Consider the following 24,557-nt stretch of genomic DNA (forward strand, 5'->3'; position numbering starts at 1 on the left):
GATTCCTTTTGTACATATACTCCCATCCATCCGTCCATCCATCCATCCATCCATCCATCCATCATCTGAGCAATAATCCATCGATTGGCCAATACTTGGCAAACACAGCCCTTGCCTTCCCTGAGTTTGTAGTCAAATGGAAGAAACAGACTTTGAACTGCTAACTACATCAGGTGCCTCCCCAAGATCCCCTTTTACTCTGCCTGGCCACTGCTGCTTGAAGAGCAAGCACCATGGACAGGTCACTATTACAGAGCAGCATTGTAGCAGTATTTTCAGGTGCGGGTATTAAAAAACAGCAACGGCCTAGGAACTGGGATGTAGACAAGAAGGAGGTGCATTATTAGAATGGGATGCATTTCGAGGAGTCACTATCCAAAGTTAAGCTCTTGCGATTCATTGCCTGGCAACAGGAGAATCCGTTTCACTCCTCAAAAGCTGAGAAAGAGCAGAGGAGTGGAGAACAGCTCCAGAGAGCTCCCTGAGGGATTTCCTAGTCAGATGTTTATAAGCTATTGTTCTAACTCTTGAAAGTGGATGATCTTAACCTGTGCTCTGAGGAGAGCTGATTAAGAACAAAAAAAGAAAAACCCAGCTTTACCCCAACAGTGAATTGACAGGATTTCAGTACCTGCCACCGCCCCATTTTAAGAACCAAACGCCTAAATCATCCACCCTGATCTGATGCTGATTTGAAGCAGATTTGATGCTGACTGTAGGCGCTAATTGATTGTCAGTCCTGCTCTGGTTTATACGTGGGGGTGATATGACTCTGTTAGCAGCCATCACTGCACCAATCTTTTATTTAGGCAAAAAGGAATTGTGCTTTGTATGAATGCAGATTTCCTACAATGCTGCCATTTGTTCCTGAATTTTAAACATCTGCTTTAGAAAATTATATTCCTTCAGATGGGCTAGGCAGCCCTTTACAAATCTTAACCTATTTAATCCTCCCAGCAACCCTATGAAGAAAATAGTATTGTTTTCCTCATTTTAAAGATGCAGAAACTAAAGCCAGATGTTACAGTACTTCCCCAAAGTTACCCAGTGAGACAGACTTGGGTTCCAATTATTGCTCTGCCAGTTTATTACTTGGAAACCTGTTCTTTCAACTGGCGTGCAAAGTTGCCTTAATAGAGAACATAAAATTAAGAATGAAGGAGTCTACAATACAACAGTCCTGGGCAGCTGTGTGCCACTAGCTTTTCCTTTTCCCAGTGGGCCAAAATCAACAAGCCAAGACATTTGAAGTGAGACTATCTTAAAAATCAATTTCTGCAAAAAGAGCTACTAGAGGTCTAATATGTTTGTCCCCTTACTCTGTTTTATAAGGGTCCTGTATCAAATCCATTAGTTTATATCCAGAAGAGAATATCTTTCAAGGAATACAGTTCAACTCACCTATTACACCTCGATCAGGGACCTACTGTCTGCTACTTGCTGGACCACCCCAGGCCCCAGGCGTTTGGTTAGATGCAAGTAATTCTGGCTCCACTTAGCAAGGCCCGTTGCAGTGGAGCCCTGATGTACACATTTGCTTCACGTAGTCATGGTCATCCGGTCAGTGGAACAGAGCTGCAGTTTGCGTTTACTGCTGCTATTGTCAATACATGTATTTATGTAAGTTGTAATTTACCATTTAAGCCATTATTTTTTCTTTCTCCTTCACTCTGCTTCCTTTCAATTTTTTCCTTTCTCTAAACAACATCTGAAGGGCGGCACTGAAGTGATTTTTAAAAATCCCATTGTACTTAATTAACAAATTGTGGCACATACTTTTTGAAATATGTTTTTTTATGGATTTTGCAGAGAGAGGAAGGGAGAGAGAAGGAGAGAAACATCCGCTGAGAGAGACATCGGTGGGTGCCTCCCGTGCACACCCTGCCCGGGCCTGGGCCTGGCGGCCTCGTGGTACACAGGCGATGCTAAACCAACTGAGCCGCTCCCACCACAGCTTGGCCTATAATTCTTATTTAGCATCCCTCTTTCTTAAAACATCCTCACCTTTCCTTTGGTAAGCTGAAGACAAAATGTGGTCCATGATGAAGAAATGAGATATGACTCGTTCTACACTGTGTACATTTAGCCCGAGGTCCCTGTGCTCTACGCAGGAAAACTTAAGTCATATCAGGTTTTAATCCCCCAGTGAAGACACATCAGAGTTAAGCACTAGGTCCCTGGCTAACCTCTTCTTGATATTTTAGTGTTTTATTTCATATATTTTAATTAAATCGTTAAAAATAATAGCATGTTCTGTGGAAAGAGGTATGCTTCGTTTATGCTTTTGTTCAATACAATAAACTGACATTTCTAATATGTTGAGAAGATTGCACTTTCATATATTGCTGAGGTTAGCCCTTGAAATTCAATAGCTACCAGGATTTGCTGCTTTCGGTGATTAATTACCTGTTGGCACGCTTTTCAGAGGTATTCTCTTTAGCTATTTCCTTTCATCTTGACCTATCCTTTTTATGAATAGTCTCTCATGAATAGCTCAAAAGTATATTAATATAGGTGTATTTGGTTTCTTTGGGTAGAGATGCTGGCTTACAATTGTAATGTAGTTTATAACCATGGTGAAATGAAAGCCCTGATATCTATCTGTACAGGAGCCTAAATATCATTTCATGACAAATCAATTCTTTAGTACTTATGCAAAGACCTTAGTAATATGGAATAATTTGCCCCTTCAATCTACCAGACCACCAGGATGCATATCTATTCAGCAAATTTCTATGGCCTGAATTCAGAGGTGGAGGCACTGTTCCAAATGCTGGAATATAGCAGTGAACAAAACATAATCCCTGTCCTCATGGAGCTTATCTTGTAGAGGGTGTAGACAGACTAGATAAACAAATTACTATATAATTTGTTTTGGAGAATAAACCAGAAGAGCTAAGGGATAAGGGCATGCTGAGAGGTGGGGGGAACTTTCATATGGGGTGGTCAGGGAAAGCCTCTCTGTTAAGGTGGCATTTGATGGATAAGAGGGAAGGGTTCCGGTGGGTATCTGGAGGGAAAACATGACAGGGAGAGGTATCAGCGAATTCAAAGGTCCTGAGATGATAATATGCTTGGCATGTTCAAGGGACCAGCTAGCAAACCTGTGTGACATAAAGTTAAAAAGAGATTACTTGATAGATGAGAGTAGAGAAGTAGCCAGGATGAGATAACATATGATCTTGTCCAAGGCAAGAACTTTGGTTTTGACTTGGAGACAGAAAGCCAGTGGAAGGTGTTGAGTAGAAGAGCAACATGATTCGCCTTATGTTGTAAATTAATGTTTTACTACAAATATGGCTTTTATGGCACCAGTAGCTAGCTAACAGTCAATTAGAGAATGCTATCAGGGAGTCCACAACCTCCCTCATCCCTCATTGATTTTACTTTGTTCCACAGCTACAGAATGACCTCAGCCTTTAAGCAAGCTTTGTGGGCTACAGTGGAAAGCTCAGGCCATCCTATCCATACTGCAAGGAGAGAAAAAACAAGTATATTCATTTAACTCGGCCATCAGCAGTGCAACAAAAACAACTCCCACTGCAGTGAGTCAGTAGCGTCTTCATAAACCAAACCAAGCATATTGTACCTTAAATGCTGGCTCAGTGGCCTCAAGGAAGTAACGCACCTTCCTAAGTTTCTAATTTACTACCAGGCTGTGACTCAGGCTTAGGGAGAATAGAACCTATTGCTTACTCAAAATACAGTAAGCAACTAACTGTAGGTAAACATTGAGACTAGAAGAACAGAAAGGTAATGTTGCTAAGAAGACAAATATGTGATCTGTAGCAGTTCTCACACCAGCTTTGTGTGTATATCTGTCCTCCAGTTCCTGGTGGCTGTTTGCCCAGCCATCCCTTTGCTTCCTCATTGGAGTTGCGTATGTAATTTGATGTGCTTGCCCAAAGTTAAACACTGCAGTTCTAATGCTTCACCCATGTTTAACATGTCTCCTCCTGTTTCTTTCTAAGGCTAGAAAATTAGCAAAGTCACTGAGTACTGGGCATGGCCTGTGGAGCCACCCCCAAAGGTATGAGGTTTGAAACTCTGTTACTGTTTACTCAAAGTATCCGCACTATCCTTTATTCTGGTCACTACAGCCCCCCTGTTCATTCCTTTTCCCTGTGATTTTTAGCCAATATCCATCTTTGTAAATATTCTCTCTATAGAATGGAACTGCAGAAAGTATAAGTTCAGTGACACCAAAACACCGAAGTGTGTTTAAAGCATATTTCTGGTGATTTACTTAGTAATCTCACCATTCAAGAACGTGATTTAAAAATGAGCTTTATTGTCTTATATTGGCATATAATATACAGTATCATTTATAGTTAAACCTGATTAAACTGAATCATGTTGGCTAATCTTAGAATGTACAAATTATGTTTTTTAGGTACTATAACAGTGACAACTTTGGTCATTCTGGTGTGATTCTGAATGATCTATTTTTAGGTTTCAACATAAGCTATTTGAATTCTAAGCTATAACTTCACCTAAGATAGTCACACTTTTTCAGAGATTGGTAAATGTTTAGCTCTTACTGATTATGAAATAGAGCACTTAACTGTAAGAGATAATACCAAATGCATCATTTTCAAGTGGAATTACGGCCCAACTAGGTTACCCTAGTAGGAAGATACTCACCCACAGTAGGTCTGTATCTTGCTTGGCCACTGTACACTATAGAACTCAGATTTGGTCTGTTTTCTCTCACTGTAAGAACACATTTTGGGGCATTGCATGGGTTCTGCTTGCAGTTCAAGAAGTGCTCTTTGGACACCTGTCTGGGGAAGGCAACTACTATTCCCAGCGTGCTAAGCACCATGAGCGTCAGCATCTCATTTAGCAAAAACAGTGCACATGATAGGCACTTAAGAAACCTCTGTTGACTTGAACAAGAATCCCCATAAAATGGTGTATAAAGTGATGAGCCTCCATAAATCAGCCAGAGATGACCCTGCACATTCTGCAAAACAATAAACATTATATAAAGATGTTGTTCAGACAAGCTCTGACTCACTAGGCAAACCATGCATCGTGAGTCTGTACACAAACCAATTCCTTTTTAGAGTCAGAAGTTTTACCTGCTTTGCCGAGGGACAGTATGGGATGCCTAGGCATATCGGAAAATATCATGCTTGATATGACCCAGCTCATATAATCGGATGCCTTCTCTCCTTTCCTGAATAATTGGCATTTGAGAGTCAACCAAAGAACAAGTTCATGTCCCCTCTCTCCAGCTCATTTCAGTTGGAACTCAGGGTTTAACCAGCTCTGCCTGCAGCTAAGTGAGGGAGTTTAATTCTGAGAACTGCGATCTCCCTGAAGGGCCAGGGCCTTCTCTTTCTCTTGGGAAAGGAGTGTTTGCACACTCCTGGTGCTGAGGAGTACAGAAGGCACCGTCAAGTGGCAACGGCCCAAATTCACTCCATCTGAGAGGTTAGAAAAGGGGGAAGCAACCCAACTGCTGATGTGATTCATGAATAGACGATGCAGCTGACAATGGCTTGGTGGTCTGGTTTATCATGTACCAATCACACGCATTTAAAAGAAACTTCGTGTGGAATCAATATGAGCCGTAAGACTTAAATACAAATCTATTGTGAACATTTAAAGTTTTAGCCCCCATGCCTATCTTTAAAGAAATATAGGTGGCATATTTGCCAGTATAGATTTTTCATCACTGGCCACCTGCTAAAAATTAGTATGAGATAAATAATTTAGCTTCCTTCTGTTCAGATACAAGTTCATTATCTTCTTCCTTGATGCCGTGAATGTCTTCAGAAATAATCAGTTGTAAAGTGCTTTTGCATTCCAGCCGAAGCTGAGCCTGGAGGTTTCTGACATGCTGACGTCTGGTCCTTTGTCCTCTGTGTGCTGTGAGGAGAGGTGCTGCTTATTAGCATGTGGCCTCAGAGAATGGCATGGCTGGTGGCGGCCTCTGTACAAACCCACTGCCTGCTAAATCAGTGTGTGGACCATGACATGGGGCAGCTTGTATGTTTAAAACGTGCAGGTCATTGTTTGAATTAAATACAAAGCACAAGAAAGAAATTTAGAAGTGACTAGTTACGAATTCCCTGGGACCCAGTGCTTCTCTCTAATCACAGCAAATAGCTCAGCCTCTGAAGTACAGGAATTGGATCAGAGGAGGTATTTTTCCATTCTTAAGAAAAATCTCTGCTCCTTTCGGTCCTGGCCTTATTTCTCCAACCTGGCTTAAGTTGAGGAATCTTCTGGTAGAGTTGTAGGTGAACAGGTTCAAGATTGTGGAGGGCCCTGAACACCAGGCCAGGGAGATTGGATTTTATTCTGTAGGCAGCAGGGAGCCATTAAAAGATTTTGAACAGGAGGAATGTGAAAAATAGGACTTGATTTGGATGCATGTTTAGTATAAAAGTGCAATGATAAGATATATTAAGGGAGTGTTATGGTTCCGTTCCCAGCATTAACATAACTGGAGAATTCATCTCTACTAGCTGTCTAGTTCAGCTTTTACAGCATGCAAATTTTCAGGGCCAGCTGCAAGAGCTTGATGGTAACAGAGCAAAATAAGACTTGATCATGTGAATGTAATTGTAAAGAGAGGGATTTTAGTGATCAAGATCACTGGTAACACAGAATAATAATCATTTTAAAGGGTGACTGTAGTTATTTGCTATTTTGTTTGAGTTCTTTGAAACCACTTCTATGCTATATAATTACCTTAAGTTTTAAGCATTCCCTGTGGGGATAATTTATGCATTTTACATTCTCATGCAAATACTTTAACTGTCTACGCTGTTGAAAATGAAAGCTGAAAATTATTCCAACTAGGTCGTGGTTGTGCAAAGCTTATGAAGTATTAATCATTTTTTATGTATTCTTATAGTTGGTATTATATTCTTGCATTGTGTTTTCAATTATAGTAATACATAGGTAACAAATATTTGAAACTGTATAGTTGGATAAAGAACTGTAATTTACCTATTTCAAAATTTAATGTCATCAAACCCTTTTTAACAAAATTAATATAAAAATATTGCAGTAGTTCAAGAATTACAGAACAATCCAAATTTAATTTAAACGAAGCTACTGAAAGCTCATTTATGAATTGTAGCTGGGTGCTTAGCATGAACACCCCTGTGAAGCACTGCAGTTTTACAAGTCAGGCTTCACTGCAGTGGTTTCTGCGGAACCATAATAAATGTCATCACAGGTGGCAGTGCCTTGTCATAAACAGGGAATCGTTGTCTTGTTTACTGTGACATAGCTATACATCTAAGCATTACATTTCTCTTACGAAAATATAATTCACTTTGTGATAGTGACATTCATATTTCGAAGAGTCTTGTTCTAGTGAACTTTCTCGGGACTTCTTTGCACTAATCCTGAGTTTCTCGAGACCTGGATCCACCCCCCACCCCCCCATGGATGTGCGTTATGTGTAGGAAAGGCTCCAGGAAGAAATAAATAAGTTTACTCCTCTATCAGGTTCCTCCACAGATCTATAGATACTAAGTTTGAAGAACACAACCTGCTCTGGGTGGCCTTTTGGATTTTACCCTGAGCTCAGAGTCACAGCTGGGAGTTTGGAGAGGAAACAGAGATTTTCTCCAGCAGCGGAGACACAACTTACTTTTCTACCTTCCCCATTAAACCTTCGGAGTGGGTGTAGGAGCAGTGGGCATGGCAGGCCTTTCTCAAAGGCCACAGGATTATGGAATTGAGAAAGGCAAATCATTACATTTACTTTCTCTGTTTTCACTTTTGTGGTCTCTCTCTGTCTCTGCCCCGCCCCTTCTAGCTGTCTTGCAAGCACAGGCTCACATGTACATGCACGGGTCTGGCTGGCTGGATTTCTATTTCTCCTTACCCGTTACCCACATGTCACCTAGTGTCAGTAAATGTGCTCCGGGGTCATGCCATAAAAACTTCTAGGGAAGAGAGGTCACTGGAAAGAAAAAGCAAAAACCTGAAACGTGCCAAATTCAGTCGTGAACATTTTGCAATAGGAGAATGAACTTTTAATGGCATGATCTAGGAGAATGTTAAATGCACACATTTACATAAGAGAAATGAAAAGCTGCGCAGTGGAGAAAGCAGTGGGCTGGGAGACGGGCTGGCTCTTCCCTCTGCAACCCAGGCCCAATTAGAGCTTCTGGGTCCTCAGTGTTTTGCATCGCTGGAAACATCTTAGAGACCAGGTTGCCTAAAAATAAGTTCCTGCCACATGTCATCACCAGCTACCTTATACAGATCCCAACTTCATCTAGAAGGAGCTGCTTCCCTGCCTGGATTCATTCTCTAGAATAAAGTGTGAAAGCCAGATTTCAGAGTAATTAGCATCTCTGGTTCCATTTCTTCAACTGTTAAAAAAGCTCTTTAGAGAGAAAATAAAGGTCTACCAAAATCCATTATAATCATTACCTTTGTTATCGTTACCATTATTACACTGTCCCTTATCTGTCACTTGAATGCCATAACTATTTAAGCAGTTGTAGAAAACTTGTAAAACAGGCACTGCTTAAACATAAGGTGCTATTAGGTTTTCATTATTGTTGTTATTAGTAACCTGTATTATAAAAGTAGAACTAGTAAAACAGCGGTTTAGAACAAAAGAAGTGAGACAATAATATTGTACTTTTTGTGGCACAGTAATTAAAATGAGATGTGTAAATGTCACTTGGCCCATTAATACTGGATTATTTCACAGATCTCTTTAATATCATGTGGGTTCACCAATAAATGTTATAGTAATTCAGATTTTAGAATCTTAGGCTATTTTAAGCCCCAAATTAAAAGCTCATGTATTGTTACCCTTGGAAAGGAGTCAGTACTGAAAGCAGTTGTGAGACACACAGGTAACATGTAACAGGAACCCATCTCAGAAATGGAAAGGTGCTTCTCTACTCCACTTGCTTTCATTGACCACCAGTAGTTTTCATACCAGTGTCAAGTTGGGGGTGGAGTGGAGAGGATGCTGCATTTTCTTATATATCACATGAACTTAAAATTAAGGCAAAGGAAGGGATCCCGCCATCAGTGAGCACTTACACATAAGCTAGCTGCTTTCCGTAGCCTCTGCAATCCTCCCTGTGAGGCACCTGGTGGTACTTTACGGATGCAGGATCAGAGCACAGGTGAATTGCCCAAATTCAGAAATCTGGAAAGTGGAAGAGGCGGGTTTGCATAGAGCTCTTCAGTGTTCAAAGAGGCAGGGCACACCAATAGGAGGAAGGGCCAAACCTTTAGCAAATGTTGGAACTGTACATTCAGATGAGAATTGGCATGCAACTCTTGCCCACACAGTGACTGTTAGGGTGAAAAGGTACACTTCCAATTGAGTTTATAAAATAATGACTTAAGGGTTTCTTTCCTGTGGTATCTTCACTTGTGAGGTGGGAGGATTCCTCCCTGTCAGGCCAGAGGGATATAGATCCACTGAAGTTCTTACACAGAGCTGCTGTCAAGATTAAACCAGATCATTACATATGCAAAGGAGCCTCCCACAGTGCTTGGCACACAGTAGGCTCTCATTAAGTAGTAGTTCTGAATGTATTCTTCCATTTGAGTCTTAATTGAATGCATTGATTTCCCCCATTCAAACTCTTGGTAAATGACTGTCACCAGCATCCTCTCATTAGCTCCTTTCAATGCACTCTCTTCATAGAGAGATTACTCTCTTTACGACTTCCTATCCTCAGAAGTAATTTGCAGGTGTAATTTGACGTGGCAGTCAAATGGCCCTCTGCGACACCTTTTTCATCCTTCATTTATAGATGAGGGCTTTGCATTTTGTCCTGTGAGACTCTGGGTTTTATGGTTTGCAGTGGAAAGCACACATTAATGACTTCCATTTGAGCAGTCACTGTTGTCTGGCATTGCTTTCCTACTTGTACAGGAGAAGAGATAAGAAGTCTCCTTTGAAAGTCTTTGAAGAAGTGGAATCCTGGTTATTGTAAGTCATTTTCTTCTGCAGAGACAGGCCGTATCAAATTTAACACAATCACTATCCAACACAAATCAAAATTCCACTCCTCATTATTTGACGAAGTACCAGAACATCCTATGCGCCCGCCTTGCTGTGATTTTATTTTTAATAATCCGCCTACATTGCCGGGGCTTTTCCAATTGATCTACAAGGAAAGAATCTTTCTCCTTTTCATGCCAGTTTCTTGGATCTCTGGGAAAAGTTTTCAGAGTTCCCAGAGTTTACATTTTCAGACAGGAGTTTGCAACGACTATTTAAAAAGATAGAAGCGCCTGGCCAGTGTGGCTCAGTGCTTGAGCGTCGGTCCCTGCACCAGGAGGTCGCCGGTTTGACTCCTAATCAGGGCACAGGCCTGGTTGCTGGCTCCATCCCCAGTAGGGGGCGTGCAGGGGGCAGCCGATAGGTGGATGCTTCTATCTCATTCTCCTTCGTCCTTCCTCTCTCTGAAATGTAAAAAAATATTTATTTTAAAAAAGTAAAAAATAAAAAGATTGAACCTACTAAGCTTATTCTGTTGCTGAGTACAAATACTTCCAAAAGAATTCCCTTACAGGTGGATTGACCCCACTTTAAAGTTATTATACAAGTTAAAAACATCATAGTAACAGAGAATATTTATTCAATGGGCACAAATTAATTCCAGTAACTAGCCAAAAAACAGGGAAGTGTAGTTTTAGAAATCATTTCTGAGATTTGACTCCTCTTTCAAAGCACATAGGTCAGCCCTGCTATGAGAAAAGCCAACAGCCAGCCCTGGCTGGTGTGGTTCAGTGGTTAGAGCGTCCGCCCCCACAGTGAAGGGTCCCGGGTTCAATTCCCGGTCAAGGGCACATGCCTGGCTTGCAGGTTCCTTCCTGGCCGTGGTCAGGGTACATGCAGGAAGCAGCCAATCAATCTTTCTCTCTCTCTCTCTCTCTCTCTCTCTCTCTCTCTCTCTCTCTCTCTCTCTCTCTCTCTCTCTCTCCCTCTCCCCCCACCCCCCTCCACTCTCTCTAAAAAAAAATATCAATGAAAAAACATCCTCGGGTGAAGGTTAACAACCACCAAAAAAAGTCAGCATCCAGAGTTAATACACACAATAGACCAAAACAGTTTTAGAGAGTGATTCACTTTAGAAAAGTGTTCTTTACTTGCAGAAAAGACTTTCCCACTGTGAGATTCCCTAGTAAGATTTTGAAAATAACACGATGGTCATACCGTCGCTCTGCAGCATGTCTTATGTGAAATGAAGTGCATCTTCTGCCACCGAATGGGAGTGCCTAAACAATCTGTATTCTTCTGCAAGGTTTGGGTCATACTAACATTGTTTTGGGCCAATTACACAACCTTGGAGACGTGTGGCCTGACCCTCTCCTTTGTCACACATCTCAGCAACTTCCTTTTCAAAATGTATTTGCTTACCAGGTTTGGAGCCTAATGAGGCCTTTGGATCATATAATTTTTATATCAAGACAAAAATAACCCCTCTTCGGATGCATTATTTTTGTTTTGTCTCCTGCTATTTTTCCTAGCTTATTCAGTGTGTTTTATAAAACAAATTGCTTTATAAAAGTTGACAGCCTGAGTAATCCATTGCATGAGACTGCTTTATAGAAATATGAAAATCCAGAACAAGCCAATATGAAGGATTAAATGAACTCCATGGCTAAAATATGATCATGTCTGCATCCTCATTCTGTTTTAAACAGGCCATTGGTTGACAGACTCCTTAATATTTGTTTCATCTTCGTTTGTGAAGAATTAAGGAGAAAAAGCAGTAGTGTGCTGGTATATTTTGTGGGGTCAACATAAGGTAATTAAAATGTCTATGATATACCTTGGGATATGAAATTACTACCAAGAAATTTCATTGTAACCATATACAGAAAAATAGACCCATGGGCATATTCTTAATTATAATTGGCATTTTTTTACAAATGGTTGCTAATTAACATGTGTACATTTAAGTCGTCCTGTTGCATAGCATTTCCTGAAGCCCATTTTAAAGCACTATGTTTCTTTGGTGCTGTGGCTTGAAGCACTGCAGACTCTCAGCCTGCTGTAGGCAGAAATGAAAAACAAAAGGAGGCAAAACAGTTTTCTGGGAACCAAGCTTGGAGGAGAACATTAAATACAGAGTGTAATTCATGTGCTGTCCTAATTTCTGGCAGAATTTCGATGCTTCCATGTTAATAAAACACATACAGGCAGACCCTTTCTTTGTAAATTGATTCCACGGTGAAAAAGGACCTTGAAAAAAAAGAGTGCTTATTTATTTATTTTGCCCTGGTTTTCTGGGCATGTGTTATCAGCAAGAATCCCGCATTTCATGTTTCTGGAGCTTTACAATTTTCAGAGCTTCTTTCACATACATCATCTCGTTGGATCCTCATACAACAAATCCAGTAAGGTCTGCAGACCCCATTTTACAAAAATCAAGGTAATTTATATAACTGAAATGTTTAGCTATTTGCAGACCCAAAGACCAACAGTATAAGCTTAATTCCTTATACCTGGTTTACAGGAAACCTCTGTATCCTTGCAGCGTAAGCACTGTTTTTTCTTTATTACTCCCTCTTGTCTTCCTCCCTCCTTCCCTTAGGCCCTCCCTTTGCTCTCTCCCTCCCTCGCCAGTTTTTTAAATTGAATTTATCTGTAGGCAGCTTTCCTCCTTTTATCACTTACTCTTTCTACCCTCAGAGGCAAGTGTTGACTTGTTAGTCTCTGCTGTAAAACAGCCCTCTATTCATCTAGTGCCACATTTAACGCCTTTTGAATCTGTAAAAGGGAGCTTCTAGGTTCTCTTTATATGATATTTAATTCTTTCATTTATTTATTTCGTCACATGTGTATTGCTCATTGGCTACAAGCTAGGCCTTACTCTAGGAGTTGCCCACAACTGTCCCACAGCCCAGAGGATATCTGAGTGAACACACCATCCTCTGTTTATCATGAATTTATAATTTTGCTCAGCTACAGTGCGCTGAGTGAGGGCTGATTCCCTCGTCCCCAACCCCTCCTGTCCCATGCTTTGATCTTGTAATAATGAAGTTCATGCACATCAAAAATACCCTGGGACAGAACATCAAAGTCCTGAATATAATCATTAATCCTGGATTTTGCAATCATTGATAAAGGGAAGCCTATATAGAGAATATAGGTAGTTACAGTGTCACCCCCATGGGTATGATTTCTATTTTAAGGTTCTTTTTTTTTTTTTAACAAAATTTAAAATCTAATTTTAATCTGCATATTATTTTCATTAGCCTGGGGAATAATGACGTGCACAAGTCAGACCTACTTAAATAACCTGCTAACTTTAAATCTAGAAAATTAATTGTAATCAGAACACAGCTAAGATTTAGAAGAGTGACCCTTGCTATTGACAGTAATTGTTAAATTAATTGGATTGTCGGGCTACTGAAAATGTGAATAGAAGACTGGAAGAGAAGAGAAGGGAGGGGAGAGGCTTAAAGAGAGAGAGAGACGAATTGTAATATGTTTATAGAACCTGCCGAGAAGAGGAAATTATGTTTTACTAGGTTCATTTTTTAAAGGTTCTTTAAATGCCCACTCATAAACGGGTTTTTTTTCCTTGTTTTGTTATGCCTGCTTTACAAAATGTTACATCTGAATAAGACAAACTATATTGAGAAACATTCATGTATACCAGGGCGTGTGCACTTGGCATAGCACAAACATGTGAAAGATGATTCTTACTGTGTAGAACTGTTACCTCGAGCTTTGGTCAGCATCTGGGGACGTCGTCCTGCCATTGTCTGCATGGGCCACCCCAGGAGACTCTGTTGCTCTCTCGAGATCCCAGGGAATCAGTGCAGCCCATGTCAAAATATTTCTTTTGAGAGACATATGTCAGAAGGAAACATTTAGAATATACATGGCCATCCTCAAAGTTTGCCATGCTGCTGAGATACAGACTCGAGGGAAACGCCGCCACCCTGTCAGGGGGACCAGAGCTGAAAATACGAAGCAGCGGGGAAAGTATGCAAAGTCTGCCATTGAGGCCGGCGTTTGCCAAATTACTTCTCTTAATTAGGAAGGCGTTTAGTCACGGTGTGTGTCTTTTAGCATTATAGATGCGTTTAGGGCAGCGACATGACATAAATGACACATGGATGTTTTTTAGCCCTCCCCATTTGGGTTATGGCACTGAGTGCCCCTGCCGGCCGAGCGGCAAGGCCCTGACTTGGCTCCTTCAGGGAAGCCGCCGTCAGGGCCCGTGCTCCTTGTGAGCTGACTCCAGTTCCCAAGGCCGGGGAGGTATTGCACCCCTCTCTGTACCTTGCCCTCAGCCCCAGACACACCCCAGGGCATTACTGCTGCTTCTGACCCTAACAGAAAACAGCAATTTACACAGGTCCAAAGCCTTTTGTTCTGGGACAGAGGTGTTCTCCGGCACACCATTGGATCTGGTGGTTATTTGCAAATAACATTACTGATTGTGTTGACACTTTCTTCACTTGGTTCTCAAAGTCTGTGTGGAGGTCTAAGATGTCCTGAAAAGTGCAGCTGACGATTACAATTTGTGACTGTAAGTATCCTCCAATATGTCCTATTGACTAATATTGAGGGTTTCAGATGTTTTCTTCTCACTGGTGATATTTCATCCTCCAAATAACAATTTCCCCTTAATAGTGAATAAATTGGTAAAAAGAAGTGTTAGATTTTGCTCCTGGATAAGCTCATTCTGGAAATATGTATTATTGATTCCTTACCTAAAATATGATCATTGTAACTAGCTGGCATGGAGTCCTTAGAAAGAAAGGTTCAATATTCACGACCTGGAGAGTATTATGCTAAGTGAAATAAGCCTGTCAGAGAAAGATAAATACCATGTGATTTCACTTATATGTGGAATCTAATGAACAAAGTAAACTGACAAAATAGAAACAGATACACAGATAGAGAACAGACTGACAGCTTTCCGGGGTGGAGGGTGTGAGGTTGGGTGAAAAAACCTTATGGACACAGACAGCAATACAATGATTCCCAGAGGGAAAGGGGGTGGGGAGGCAGAAGAGGGTAAGGGGAGGTAAATGGTGATGGGAGGAGACTTGACTTGGGATGGTGATCACACAATACAGTATACAGATGATGCATTATAGAATTGTACACCTATATAATTTTATTAACCAATGTCACACTAATAAATTTACTTTAAAAAGTAGTAATTATTTAGTTAATAAATACCCCAGAAAAAATAAAACTTTGAACACACACACACACACACACAAGGTTCAGTATTCACTAAGAAAGAACTAACCTTGAACTTTAAGGGGAATAAAAATGATGATACAGAGGAGAGACAGACTGATTATTTTATGAGCTAAAAAGATATTATTTCTCTGAAAAAAAGTAGATATGCAAAAGATAAAACAACTTTTAAGAGAAATCAAGGCATAAAAAGTTTTAAAATATAAAGCACCTTTTCTTTTGTACTCATGCCAAGTAATTTTTTAGTGGCTCTTCAAGGAATGCTTGGCATCTTTTTAATTCATTCACTCATTTATTACGATAGCAGATATTTAATGCATAGTAAATACAGAGCAAAGTGATTGCTACCTCTAATTAGTACTATGTGCCAAGAGCACTAATAATCATCTCCAGATCGATCAAAGGAGGTTGATTCCTTGCCATATGTCTACCTGGTGTCCTCTGAATAAGGCTTTGCTGATTAAGATCAAATCTAATTTCTGTTATTTATATGAATCACTGCTGAGACATAGACAAATACAACTGCACCCCTTCTTCTTTGGGGACCTTTCCTATGATGAGTGGGATATTCATTTTTCCACATTTCATAGAAATCAAGCCTCTTCTGCCTACTCATTCCAACACTGGATAAAATGACAGTGTCACACACAGAGAACAGAGCACTCCTTTGGTTGCTTCTACAGTCCTTTTTCGGCCTCATTTTCCTCCATTTCTACTGAGTTTTTTAGCCTAAATTTAGTGGTGATGACTAAGAAATTGCCAGTATGTGACAGAGCACTCAGTTCATTGAATCCTTCCTTGCCATTTTTCAATAGTTGTAACAATTACCAAGTCCCCCCCCCCCCAATGTTGTAGATGCCAGTATCTGTGTAGTATCTGTTATTTGTAACACATACTAAGTCACACACACAGGATCTGTCTGTGCCATGACAGCTCCCTTCTACATACAACTGATTTCATTAGATGGTATTAGGGAAATTCCCTACAGACTTTTTACTAGTTGATACTTTGGAATCCTGGAATTTGCAATACTTAAATATGAATCCCTGAAATTCAAATCCCATAAATAATAATCAGATGGTGTGCTGTGTGCTAGGCAATATCACCAGGAATTTATGAAGATGGAAGGTGGATTCAGAAATAGGACAAGTCCCCTGCCATTTGGAGCCAGTCAAGCATTTGCCTGAGTCACAGGGCCAAGCTGGAGATCTAGCTAGAGTTTGTGGGAGCAGAAATGCAAGTACCCTGAATGAGAGAGATCAAATGTGATTCCAGAGGCAGTCACATTTGAGCAAGACCTTGAGGGATGAAGGGATAGCTGGTAGGTAGAGAGAGAAGAATGACATTCTAAACAAAGCAAACACATGGCATCTGTAAAGGCACAAAGACATACACGATTCTATGGTAGAGGGTAAGACTAAGACTGAAGGCATGGTTGTGACTGAACTGTGGAGAATTTTAAATGCAACATCAAGTTGTCTCTTTTACTAGAGGCATGAAGATACCATCAAAAGTTCCTCAGGAATTGAATCTTTTAGCAGAAAGGGAGAGACCAGTTAGGAGGTCAATACAGCAGGCCAGTGAAGAGGTAATATGGGCGCAAACTAGAGCAGTTCCATGGGAATGGAAGGTCAAGACCACATACTGGGGAGCACATGGAAGAACATTAAGGGCCCCTGAAGTTTTAAGTTTTAGCAGTTGCCAGCATAGTGGACTAATTACTGAGATAGGAGACACAGAGTGGAGTTTAGAGGAACTGTGGCTCTGTGCTTCAAACATTCTTCTTCTCCTTTTTCTGTTTTGAATTCCTACCCATCCTTCAAGGCTCAGCTACAGTAATACCATCTCTGTAAAGTACACCACTCCCCAGTCCCCCAATAAGAATTAAGTCAGGCTTCCTCTGTTCTCATACAACACATCCTTTATGCATCTTTTTCTGTACTTAATGGCAGCAAACCCTGTGTCCAGGTTATTTGGGTATATTTTCTCCTGAAAATATATGGTAAGATTTCTGAGGCCACATCCTCTTTACCTCTGAATTTTTAGTACCACCCAAGCGTATAATGGATTGTCAGAAAATGTGTATAAATGAATGAACGAACGAACGAGTGAATGAATGCTGTGATCACACAAGACATTAAATGCAGCCCTTTTGGGGACCTGCCTTAGAACAGTGGTCTCACCTCAACATTTTGTAGTCTGTCATATAGTATCTTGATATGGCTACACAGAATCACTAGCCTAAATCATGTGTTATTCACTATATTTAATTTCAAATGGTTTCTGACTCCTTACAAAACTAAAATCCACTCTCCAATGATGAGATTTTCCCCCCAGATGGTGATTTAATCTCCAATGAGTTTTAGCAACGTTCTGTGAAATTTTCTTCATCACTGGAGGGGCTGTGGAGACTTTGAGTCAAATTTCTTTGTAGGCATTCCTTGACTTTCCCATGTTGAGAATCCTACAAAGGGGAGTTTTCACAGTCCATCAGTAGAACACCTTGGTTCCTACCACATGATAGTTTCCTTGGATGTAACGTTTATTCTTGGGTAAGGTTGAATTTGGGTGAATCTTCTGATCTATCAAGGCTGCCGCAGGCAGAAATAAACCCAAAATATGATTCCAGTCTGTGGACTCTGCGGACCAGATGGGAACCAGTGAGATTACTGAGTGAGACAGATTTTGTGGATTCCCAGAGAAAAGAAAAGAAAAAAAAGTTCAATTATTTAACCTTCAGAGAAAAGCAGCCCCAATTTGAGGGATCTGCTCCTCTTCGCTTAGAATGATATCTCTTATGAGAGTGAAGGAAGGTAGGACCATGGAGGCATTGTTAAGAAAAGACTCGTGTCCAGAAAGCTTGCAGTATTTTTACAAGGTAGCTTATTTTAGGGTTTTATAAAAAGTTATTCCTGTTAACATCTCAGCAAATGAGAAAAATCTAATGGCTTACTCAGTGCCCCTGTCATATGTAGCTCACTTAGCATTTTCTTCATTATCTTGCACTCCAAGTGGACCCTCTGCTACTCTGTGGATTCCTTAGGGATTAAAATTTGATGTTCATTTCATTTTGCTTACAAATGACCATTTTAAAAAATATATCTTTATTGATTTCAGAGAGAGGAAGGGAGAAGGAGAGAGAGAAACATCAGTGATGAGAGAGTCATTGATCGGCTGCCTCCTGCACGCCCCCGACTGGGGATCGAGCCCGCAACCCGGGCCTGTGCCCTGACTGGGAATCGAACCGCGATCTCCTGGATCCTAGGTTATTGCTCAACGGCTGAGCCACGCTGACAGGGCACAAATGGCCATTTTAATAGCTGTTTATTCCATGCACACACATACACAAATCTTACAAGATTTCTTCTTTATGAAACAGCTGGGTCAGGAACGCTTCGTTTGTATGGGCGAGTCAAAAGAAAACATGGTCAAGCATGTGGCAGAATATCACATTCTAGGGTTGGGAGTCCCCTGGGCTGTTCTCTCATGTCTGCTTATAGAATTACTGTAAATTCCTTGCTTCTATATTGATTTGCTTGTAAACTTTACTGTAAAGCAAGGATGATGGTGAGGAGGAAATTTTTTTAAGTCGTGGTCCAATGATCTGAAAGGAAAATCAATTTGGTTTACCTAAAAGTAAAAGGGAATCTTTCTTTGTAGCATCCCCTTAGAAATATAGTCAGCCAGCATTATAACACAGATTTCAGTCTTGGGCAATTGAAAATTATAGTTTATAGTAACTGGAGAATCTATGAAAATTAAGTCCAAGGACTGAATGTTTATTTTCTCATACTTAATCCCTAAGGAAACAAAGATCCATGTGACAGCTTTATGCTTGTCTTTCATTCTTTGGCTCTTGTATTTGTCTGATATATTACACTTTTGTGGCTGGTTCCGATTTTTCCATTACCTTACTAAAAAGAGAGCTAATCATTAATCAATAGCATTTGCACTTAGTGCTTTTCTAAAGCATCACACAAAATGCTATATATAGTCTTGTTTTCTAATGACAATAGTTTATGCTGTTAAAAGAGAGCACTGGTCATACAAGCTTTAACAAAGTATGTCCTTAACTTCCAAAGGGCAATACCACATGGTTCTCCATGAAATCCATAGCTATAAATATTGAGCTTTAGTTTATTTACTTTTCTTGTAGGAACATTTCACACTTGAGTGCAAATTCAAAGAATCCGTGTTTGAAAATTATTATGTGACATATTCATCGATGATATACCGTCAACAGCAGTCAGGCCGAGGGTGGTATCTGGGTCTGAACAAAGAAGGAGAGATCATGAAAGGAAACCATGTGAAGAAGAACAAGCCTGCGGCCCACTTTCTGCCCAAACCAATGAAAGGTAAGCTTGATGTTATATGAGCTGTGGATTAAATGAGTATGCATTTAAGTTACTCCTTTATCACGCTTTTGAAAATGGAACATAATTCTTCTACATTTAGGCATTTATACAAAAATTTAGTAACATTTTAAATATTTAAAAATATTAAACAGCAACAATAGCATCTAATCTCCTGATTTTAATTTTTCCATAATATATCTACATATAGTAACACCTTACTTTTATGGTAGTAGTTTAATTGTTAACTCAGGACAGCCAAGAACCCCAAATTATGCCAGAATGGTCCCTGGGCAGAAAAACAGATGCTTAAATGTATGTACACTTAACATGTATTCGAAATCTCCTTGGATACTCTGAAAGGGCCCAACAATATTGTCCCAACAATTTTCATTCATAGTTTTACTTTCCAGTCATTATTAGCATATTAGTAGCAAATTAGGAAGGGGGAACAATAGGAATGGGCAGGGATGTTAAAAGTAGTGAGACATGGTGGGGAAGGAATATAAAATGCAGGCAAAGCAGAGCAAGACCTCCAAGAGGCCGCTAGCCTAGGCTTAGTGGGTTTCAATTAGGGCAGCCTGCCCAGTCAGCATAACACTGCTTCACGCACATTTTTCTGGAGCCAAACTATTTGGATTCCAGTCCCAGCTTTACCCTTTACTAACCAGATGATCTTGGGAAGATTATTGCCATGTATGTTCCTCAAGCTCCTGGTCTGTAAAATATGGATAAGAGTAGGTATGTCAGAGGATTCTTACACGGATTAAAAGAGATAATGAATGCGAAGGGCTCAGAACAGTATCTAGCACATTGTAAGTGTTCCATAAACATAAGCTAGTACTGTTATTTGGAGCATAATAATCATAGTTACCATTTATTGCATTAAGAATTGTGCTAATATTTAAACTCTGGGAGTTTCCTTTTAAATCATGATAGAAATTGGTATTTTTTAAAAGCTTTTCATATTTGGCTTGCACAGCATGCTCTAGATCATATTTAAACTTATAAGAGCTTTATTAAATGCATTTTTCATCAATTCTCTCATATACATAACCATAAGTGATGGAAATTAGGCATCAGAAATCTTTATACACTACTTCGCCAAGGGTAGATTTTGCTTAACCTGATCCAGTTCAATTCCTACTGAATCCTTGGAAGCAGCATTTTTCATCTTTGGCCTAAAGCACAGAGGCCTAGTAACCAGAAGAAAAGGTGAGGGCCAGTGTGCTGTACCCATTCCGAGGCCCCTGACACCCTCTTTCTGTGCTTTTCAGTGGCCATGTACAAGGAGCCGTCGCTGCACGATCTCACGGAGTTCTCCCGATCTGGAAGCGGGACCCCAACCAAGAGCAGAAGCGTCTCCGGAGTGCTGAACGGAGGCAAATCCATGAGCCACAATGAATCGACGTAGCCAGTGGGGGCAAAACACAAGGGCTCTGTAACAGAACCTTAATCCAGGTGCTGTTGAATTCTTCTAGCAGTCCTTCACCCAAAAGTTCAAATTTGTCAGTGACGTTTACCAAATAAATGGGCAAAGTTCACTATTCTCTCTGCCATTAAACTTTATCATCCATACTAAAGCCCCATCATTTAGACTGAGCTTGTGCAAAAGAATTCTAAGCATTATCATGAACTAAATCTGGGAGGACTGTCCCATTTTCTCATGATCTGACTTTAACTTTGGGGATGACAAACCACAATCATTTCGCAGCACTCATGCTGATAAAAATTTGCCCTCCAAATAAGAAAGTGTAAAAGGCCACAATTGCTCTTCAAAAATAAAACATAACAAAACAAAATTAACTGCTTAAGTGTTTTGTAGGGGCAAACAAAATTATGTAAACTGTGTTGTTCTCTTGGCTTAATGTTTTCTATCTATGCTTGATTCACATGCGTTCTTTAGTTTGGTATAGTGCAACTTTCTGATTTCTGAAATTCAGTGGTTCTATTGACTCTGTGTCACTTAATCCAAATCCACCAAATTCAGGGTTGGATCTGAATTGGCATCTCAGGCTCAAGGTAACAGTGTTCTTGTGATTTTACCAATTTTTTTTTTTTTTTTTTTTTTTTTTTTTTTAGATTTGTAGTACTCTGGTCAAGTTCTTGTGCTATACTTTGTGCATAGAAACTGAATTGTATTGTTAACCCCAGTCAGTAAAGATTATTTAAACAACAAAAAAAAATCCTCAAGTGTAGATTTCTCTTAATTCCATTTATGTTATCATGTTAAACTATTGCTGTGGCTTCTTGTGTAAAGACAGGAATTGTGGAACTGTGATGTTGTCTTTTGTGTTGTTAAAATAAGAAATGTCTTATCTCTATGTGTATGAGTTCTCTTGTCATTGTATTTGGCACGTGAATATTGTGTACAAGGAAATATTAAGACTGGTTATCCCTAAACAACATATACTTATACTTGCTTCTGGAAAAGTGTTTAAGACTTAGCTAGGTTTCCATTTAGATCTTCATATCTGTTGCATGGAAGAAAGTTGGAATCTTGGCATAGAGTTGCATGATATGTAAGATTTTGTGCATTAATAATTGTTAAAATCTGTGTTCCAAAAGTGGACATAGCATGTACAGGCAGTTTTCTGTCCTGTGCACAAAAATGTTTAACAAAGTTGTTTAATATTTGTTGTTATATACCCAAATACGCACCGAATAAACTCTTTATATTCATTCAAAGAAAAATTCTTCACCATATCTTTATTCCATGTCTCTTACTTACCATTAACTGTCATAGAAACTGGAGTTAAATCTTTAATTATACATAAGGTCACTGCCCTCAGATAATCTACAATCTAGAGATTCATATTAACGTGAACACTCTTTAAAAGTGCCTTTATTGTACTAGTTATTGTACTTGAACTTCAGATTGGAATAAAAATTCTCATTCCCATTCAGTGATGGAATTATACAAATAAGACCTATGTTCTAGTATTCTTTCTGCCATTCCCACTATTTTCCCTTTCTGTTGCTCATTTTGTAAGTAGAGGGAAAACACAGGAATAAATATCAAAGGTCCTTTCCACCTCTGAGAGCTGAAGAAAAATATAAACATTTTTAATGTTGTTGACTATTCACTAGCTCTCCAAAGTTGCCATTGCCTGGCAATACATGCTTCGGGAGCAGTCGATATATGAAGGAAATGTAGAGGAGCAGGTAAAACATAATTGAATGGTTATTTTCAGGGAATCCATCGAATAAAATTACTGGGGCCCCAATCAGCATGCTTTTGTACAGAGGGGAAGCTGCCTAATTCTAAGATGTTTCAGCCACACTCAGCAGGAGCTCCTAACCCAGCCAAGTTCAGTCACCTTGTGATTCCATCTGAAGCCCTCATCCTGCTTGAGCTTTAAAGTCTTCCAGCATGAAGTGTGGACTCAGATGTCTTTGTACCATGTGCCAGAAGTAGAATCACTCAAGCCTGTCCCCTATTAACTCTTGCTAATTTCCAATCAGTAAAGAAAAGATTGCATTGTCTCCCTCTTGCTCCAAGGACTTTAAGTTCGGTTTATTGACTATTTTGGTTGCTGCTTTGGCTTTGTCATTGTTCATGAAGAGCGTAGGTCTTCTGATAATAAACAAATCAGTACATTATTGATGTCTCAGGGAAGCCTGGCATAAATAAGAGGTGGTCAAAATACCCCGGAAGGATCCTTTACTGCCAATATTCTCCTTGAGCTGCCTCAAGTTTTTAACAGAAGGTGCTGTTTATATAAATTAATAATCAAGTAGTCACCAAAAGAACCTCCCTACAAGTGATGATGCATTCACACATCTTCATTACACACACACACACACACACACACACACACACACACACTTCTGTAACATTCCTTATGGCAGAATATATTAGCCCTGCCACATACTTGATGAAAGAATAGTTTTGGAAAACACTGCAAAGACTATTGGCTCTCAAACCTTTTGTACACATCATAAACACCTGGAGGGCTTATAAGACTTGGATTGCTCAATCCCACCTACAGAGGTTTTGATTGAACAGGTTTGGGATGGGCACACGACTCTGGGTTTCTAACAAGTTCTGAGGTGATGCTGAGGCTGTTGGAACTGGAAACCACACTTTGAGAACCACTGGCGTACACTAATTCCTACTTTGGGATTAAAAAAATGCGTATTAATACAATGAAATTTCATAAAGCCTGTGTTAAGGAAGCCTGTTTAACTTTGAGAAATGCTGGTATAAGTTATTGGCCGTGAAGCCATAGTTTCAAAGAGCACATACTAACACTGCAGTAGACTGCTGGTCCCTCCGGCCTTTTGGGTAGCTGAATCACCGGTGGTGTTTAGTTTGCTTCCATGGTTTTAGGCTAGGCCTGGGAATCTGCTGAATCTGATGCCCACCACGCCTGGAGAACCACTGCTCTATGGCATGGCACTCCCTCTCATGTTGGCATCACTATCTGTGAGAGCATATCCAACCCTTGCATTGTATTGAGCATGAGGGACAATGGGGGGAAAACCCAACCACTTTCTTCAATCTTCTTGTAATTATCTAAAAGCAAAACAAATGCCAGTTTTTTCATCTAGGAGTTGTTTGTACCTGGAGAGAAACATACTCATTGCCTTGGAATCCTTAAAGGACTGAGAAGGGAATGATCTGTAGCAATCCTCCTCCCCTCCCCTGCCCAAGTCCTAAGCCAATCAAGTTCACTGAAGAGTTTCAAAGACCCCAGCTACATGGTCCCAGATTTCCCAAGCACCTATTATTGTCCAAGCAAACACTTGGGGGAAAATGACTATCTAATAGGATCATCTCTCCATCTGCACCAGCTGATTATAGCCATCCTGTGGATATGGGGTGGCAGAATCACAACTGATAACCATTTTGAATAAATGTCATGCAAATGTGCCTTAGAGGCCTCACTTAGCTCCAGCCTACCCTTGCTAGCACATCAATATTTCTACCAGCAGGGTTTTCAAGGCAATCTAGCCTTTTTCTATTATGTTTCCCCAAATTCTTACACCTCTACTCAAAGCCATTTCCACATTTT

At 40.1% G+C, this 24,557-nt stretch overlaps 1 protein-coding gene across 2 annotated transcripts in view; it reads left to right on the forward strand.

The window, feature by feature from the left end:
- Positions 1 to 22,233, forward strand: part of FGF13 (fibroblast growth factor 13) — a 420,448-nt gene extending 398,215 nt beyond the window's left edge. For both annotated transcript variants that reach the window (XM_016207241.2, XM_016207242.2), the window contains 2 exons: positions 19,344 to 19,542; positions 20,817 to 22,233. In XM_016207241.2, the coding sequence (XP_016062727.1) occupies positions 19,344 to 19,542; positions 20,817 to 20,953 (336 nt within the window). In that variant the 3' untranslated portion in view covers positions 20,954 to 22,233. The remainder of the gene's footprint in view (positions 1 to 19,343; positions 19,543 to 20,816) is intronic.
- The last annotated feature ends 2,324 nt before the right edge of the window (positions 22,234 to 24,557 follow it).

The sequence above is a fragment of the Miniopterus natalensis genome, chromosome X (genome assembly GCF_054644295.1).
Source record: "Miniopterus natalensis isolate mMinNat1 chromosome X, mMinNat1.hap1, whole genome shotgun sequence".
Lineage (NCBI taxonomy): Eukaryota > Metazoa > Chordata > Mammalia > Chiroptera > Miniopteridae > Miniopterus > Miniopterus natalensis.